Source organism: Diplotaxodon limnothrissa, linkage group LG13 (assembly GCF_057381915.1).
Source record: "Diplotaxodon limnothrissa isolate DT_005_m linkage group LG13, D_limnothrissa_male_GT1.1, whole genome shotgun sequence".
In the NCBI taxonomy this organism is placed as follows: domain Eukaryota; kingdom Metazoa; phylum Chordata; class Actinopteri; order Cichliformes; family Cichlidae; genus Diplotaxodon; species Diplotaxodon limnothrissa.
In genome coordinates this window covers 20,042,227-20,048,226 of record NC_140608.1, presented here as the reverse complement: position 1 = coordinate 20,048,226, position 6,000 = coordinate 20,042,227, and the positions used below count along the sequence as shown (strand labels likewise).

Below are 6,000 nucleotides of genomic sequence, written 5' to 3'. Positions count from 1 at the left end.
TATTAACTGCATCTCCTGACATAATACACAGCTGTTTCGGGGGGTTAACCACACACAGAGGACATTAGGTGACACTAAAGGGCAGAAATGTCATTGTATGAAAAGAATCAGAATATCTGAAATATTTAAAACTTTAAGATATGTTGTAAATATATATATTTTTTAAAGGTGTGTTTTGTGGCAAAAAGCTATTTCAGTTTCAAAAAAGAACAGATTCTTTGTGAAGTGCGACTTTCATAAATTTTAAAATGTTATCAGTATTTCATCTTTTAAATTGACATAACATTCATGGATTTTATTTAATCTAAAAAAAAAAAAAACCCCCACATTTTTATAACTTAGACTTTCCAGTTTCACTTCAGCTTTCCATTTATTAAGCTTATTTAAAAAAAAAGAAATTTCAGTAACATCAATGTTATCAATTACCAGTGCAATTCATTAAAATTAGTCAATTAAATTTATACATCCAGATTATAACAACCCCTGCTTTTATAGTGACTCAATTCATTATATAATATATTTTTGCAATTGTAATTTTTATTACTAGCACTACTCCAGTGCTGAAGAATCTCCATGAACAGCTTCTGTCATTTGCACATCTGTCCTCAGATTAGTTACTGTAATAGATTCAAAAGATCAAACTGGCACTAATGCCAGGAACTGCTTTCCACAGGTGATCTTTAAAGAACCTTTTTTATTAAATAAGTACAAACAAGGTGTTACTGCACAGAGTTGTTTCCTAATAAATACCAGTATGACACTAATGAAGTGTTCGAGGTGTAAAGACCTCTGTTGAAACAAAAACATAGTATTCAAATACTGAGAGCATGAGCAACAGGAACACTACTTTGCATGTAAAACCAGTGTGTTACGTAACAAGGAGACAGTACAGTGGTGGAGGTCTTTCCTATAAGCTTGGCACTCTGGTGGTTTGATGATTAAGGAGCTCCAAACCACATATAAGCCCAAGACATCCACATCCTATTTTTAAACATGAGAGGGGGGGGGGAAGAGACTTGCTCTTAGATAAACAATTTACATTTGCTTACAAGGAGGGGAGAAATACATTTATGCACTGTTGTGCACATCAAAAGGCGTAAAAGCTTTTTTGCCATCTTGGTAGTTTTCATTTTCAGAAAAAATGGAAAAAAACCAAACAAAGTTAATTTCAATTCATGTCTTCCGCTGATTGAACTGTTACACTTTGATACAAAAGTTAGTTATGTGTACAATAAAGCAACTCTTGCAGGATGCCTTCATGAACACAAAACCAAAAGGCAACATTTGGGACTGGTCTGCTTTCTGAATTCAGTGATGAAGACTCAGCATAGTGTGTGAAGGAGATGTTCTGGTATGTACTGAGGTTTTCAGGAATGTGCGTGTCTGTATCAGTGCATCAGCTAAGGATCTGTGTGCTGGAGTGCATGGGAGTCACGCAGCATTTAAGGTAAATATCCGGTCAGTGGTTTTGGCTGGAGGGCGGCTCACAGCTAGACTCTGCTGTGGCCTCGGCCTCGTGATGCATCTGGCTAAGATGTTTGACCAGGCTTTCCAGCTGAGGGTTTCCCCCAAACTCCCTAATGAGCCGGTAGGCCTCAATCTCCAGTTCCCGCAGAGTCTGGCGGGTGTAAGCAAATGAGCCCACCTTTTCCAGGTAGTCCACGCAGTATCGTTTGATGTCCATGTTCTCCGTGCGCTGCCTCAGGATGTTCTGCACCTGAGTGCTCTCCGGACGTGACCATATGGCATGAATGGTGGGGAAGGAGAACTTGCCCTCGGTCAGGTCCTCGCAGAAACTCTTGTTCTCGCTGTACTCGCGGGAACTCAAGTTGGCGTAATCGTCACGGATCTGGAAAAAAAGGCCCAATGTGTCCAAGAGGGGTTTCAGGTCCTGCTTCCAGTCTGAGAAGAGCTGCATCAGGCCTACAGCGAGGCCGAACAGCCCTCCTGTCTTCTGCAGCACCATTTTGCGGTACTCCTGCTCGGTGGGACAGGTGTAGGTGTCTCTCCAGTGGATGTCGAGGCCCTGACCGCGATGCAACTCAAGAAGCTGACGGGTAAACACTCGCACCGCCTCAGGGTGCTCCAGGATCAGCACCTTCTCCAACCCCAGGAAGTACACGTAGTTGGCCGAGTTGATAACAGAAGGAACGCCATAGATGCTGTGTGCCACAGGGAAGCCTCGACGCAGCTTGGAGCTATCCTCAATGTCATCTATCAGCAGGCTGGCATTGTGTAGCATCTCAGTCACCTCAATGATCACCTGGACATAAGAACAAGTGTGTTTGTGTTAATTCATATAAAAATGTATCCGGAAGTAAAATACCTTCTTGTACAGTTGTTAATGTTTTATCTTTACGAGAGCTTCCAGTGCAGAGGAAATATTTTTAAAGAAACAAACAGTCTCTCCTCCAGCTCAAACCGACTCCAACAGGTTGTCAGAGGCTCTGTGTAAATTATGCATTACAACTTGTATACAGCAGAGGGTGCCATGTCTACACTCTTGTCTGCACTGCTCCACAAGTCAAAGTCTTCATCAGTAAACAAAACAGTTGGTGCTGAAACAAGCTAAGCAGTCAGTCTGAGCATGAAGAGCTCAGCAAAGATGCACTCTGGCCCGGAGCAGACTCACACTGTGACGGAGCAGCTGTCAGGAGAGACACAGAGCTTTGACGAGGTTATAGGAAATGCATGGTTGAGCAATTAGAGGCGTCATTGCTGGGCTTGGTGCACTTTAACCTCCTCCACAGAGACGATGAGGAAGGCTGAATGCTTAACCTTAGTCATTACGATGAGTGTACTGACAAGCTTTTTAATACAATATGACCTACCAGCCTCAACATACAGAGCACTGCTGTGGTGAGTCAAGGGCACTGTAGATATATTCTATCCTGATCTTCACCACTATGTGGCAGCACACATGTACCACATACTGTTTATGCTGTGCTTCACGAACCAATGCCAAATAATAGTATTCATTTATCAGTGGAAAACAGAGCCCCACACATACACACACACCCCGTTAACCCAAAAACGGCCCACGTCGACTCACAACAGTCACAGTGGCCATCAGGTGTCTGCTGTCCTGAGCTGGCCTTACAGCCTGCTCGAGTGCCCTGCTGATTTAAAAGACAAGTGGGGTGGCCTGGTAATGAAAGCTGTTTGTATGAGGCCTGAGAGCACAAAGAGTGACTCAGTGGGTCAGGCAGATGGCCAAGGCTAGGCCAGTTGAGCAGTTTATCAGCCAAACACAACCTTTCCTTCGGCAGGGTCCCAAACACTTGCTCACCCTGAAACCTCAGTGAGCCACTTACAAAGCAGGGGACGTGGATAAAGCTACAATAAATGCATGCATGAACATGAAAATGTATTATTTAGATGGAAAAAACAAACACAACAACAACAACCTGAAGTATTTAAAAAGGTTCACTGCAAATTACAATGCACCATCAGGGAAAAAACAAAAAAGAAACAATGGCTCAATCAACTTGAAATTCAGCTAGAGCGCTTCAGATAACAGCAGCAGCAATCAAACCCGAACACAAGCACAAACAATTTTCAGGTTTTGGACTTTTAAGTGTCTCCATTCTCCAAGGAATTTAATGAGTCAGGCTGTCACTGCATAATGCTGTTTGAGCCCCGAGTGCCACTACTCCGCAAGTCTATATTGATTATCACAAGAGGTTAGTGACGCAGAAACTCAGTTTGCTAAAGCTATAATCAGTAATCTATTAAAAATGCAGAGACACATTCACAAAAAACAAGCATACCGAGTCTGACATGATGACAGGAGGTAAATGAAAACAACAAGCCAGTTATGTTCTGCCATAAAACCGTCACACTTGGCGAGATTACAGCAGGTGATCACATTTATACCTGAAGCAGGCTGCAGCACTGGTCACTCACACCATGCCTACTGGATTGTGTCATTCACAAAAAAATAGCTTCATTCATCCATTTTAGTGTTTTAGTGTCCAAATGATTTATGGATTTATAGATATTCTGCCAATGTTGAAAAATCCACAGCTGTTATCTGGGATTCATTTAAAAATAAATAATCATGTTAGTATTTATGCCGAGTTCCCATATTTTGCCTTCACATGCTCTTGTTTTAATAAGAGCAAACAGAAGCGTATCATTTTTAAGCAGTGCAGTGAAGCCAGAGAAATTTCAACTATGTGGATAAGTGAGCTCTGAACTAATTAAATAACTGACTACTGTGAGAGAAATCCTGTAATACAGGTTTATTACAAATAGTTATCCACATTTCTAACCTGACACCTCTTCTGGGCACACAGCGATAGTGATGTTAGTCACCGTAGCAATAAATGTGAGGACTAGGTAACAAATAGTGAGCCCATAAATAGCTGCTTAAACCAATGCTGGTTAACTGGTTGGGGTCAATACGTGAAGTGAAGGTGAAGATGGTAGAAATGGTTTGTACTACAACCAGTGTCTCTGGTAATAACTAGATCAGAGTTATGACGTTAGAAAATGTGAACCCTATACACAGAAAAAAAATTACGTTTTAATGTTGTATTTTTAGCTATTATGTGGGTCATGTCCTACATCTGTCCCCTGGCACCGCATCCCCCTTTTGCTGAACATCAATAGTGGTGCTTGCATGAACACATACACATGAATGACTAGTCCTCAGCTATGGAATCCAAGTCAAAACAAAAAGTCAGAGGTAAACAGGGTTTAACAGTGTGTGAACAGATTTGTTTGCTTTCACTGTCAATGCTGCTGGCTTGCTGGTATTCTGGATCTGAGGATTGAGTCAAAGCGACCTGCATAGGCTTTATAGCTACTGTTTCAAAGCAGGCCTCAACATGCTAAAATCCCCCCCGTGTTTCACAACTGTTCTGTTAGTTAAATAAATAAATCAGTAATAACCTACTGCAGAGCAGACATGTGGCATAAAATAATTTATATTATTTTATACTCATTAGTAATGGTCACTATGGGCTCAGATGTGTTTCGCATCTAAATGATTCTTTGTAAAAAAAAAAAAAAAAAAGTTAGAAACGTTTGGGAATATCAACCCATTCTCTTCCACGTATCCAATTCAGGGTTGCAGGGACCTGTGGATTGTGGGAAGAAGCCAGAGTACCCGGCAAGAACCCACACAAACAAACCCAGTAGCAATGCGAACCACAGCGCCACAGTGCTGCCCATGTTTTAAGAGTAAAACTTTCCAAATCTCAGACTAGTTTGTCCAAATTTCCATTTAAATGCATAGCAAATTAGTTAATAGACACTCACCTAACGTCTTCCATAGATTATTGCTGAAGAACCAGTTGACATTTGTTGTCTTGGCTGATAACGTCACATTAATGGACTGAACAGAGAGGTGGTTCAAAGAATTACCATTTTAAGCCATTTTGAGACCAAGTCGTACAAACTAATTCACCTTGATTAAAGCTAAAATACTCCCATACACGGCAAAGACTTTTCTTCACTATTCTGCACAACTTACTGAGCTTGACATCTTCATATCAGTTTTCAAAACAGAGAAGTATCGGTATTTTAACCTTATTTTACCAAAATGCATGGTTTTGAAAATTTCCTGTTATAACGTATGATACTGATGCTGCTGACTATCTAACCTGGTCCAGCTTTTACTGTGATGTGATTGTCTGCAGGTCATCCGCTGCATGTAATAATAACCTCGTCAGATATTACAAGTTCAAATGCCAGCCCGTGCATCGGAAATACTTTAAGCATGCCTTCATTATTCCAGTAGTTACATTTTTATCCACATTATATTTCATGAGAACCTGACATTGATTCCAAGTCTTTTTTTTCCTCCCCTGTTGTCCCACTCTGTCACAAAAACATGAGAAGCTCTTGGCCTGAGGTTGCGAGCACTCATGAACATCATCTAAAGTAAAAGACTGTATATAAAAAAAATATAGCATCAGTGTCAGAGAAAACAAAAGGAAAGCCATCAGCTAAAGGTCACAAGGAAAATGATGAACACGGGGAATTTCCCCAAGC

General features: G+C 41.1%; 1 protein-coding gene across 3 annotated transcripts in view; it reads right to left on the bottom strand.

Annotated features, from left to right (window-relative positions):
• Positions 1-1,186: 1,186 nt before the first annotated feature.
• The window catches only part of ggps1 (geranylgeranyl diphosphate synthase 1), an 87,441-nt gene continuing 82,627 nt past the window's right edge, over positions 1,187-6,000 (bottom strand). For all 3 annotated transcript variants that reach the window (XM_085369458.1, XM_085369457.1, XM_085369459.1), the window contains one exon: positions 1,187-2,263. In XM_085369458.1, the coding sequence (XP_085225584.1) occupies positions 1,460-2,263 (804 nt within the window). In that variant the 3' untranslated portion in view covers positions 1,187-1,459. The remainder of the gene's footprint in view (positions 2,264-6,000) is intronic.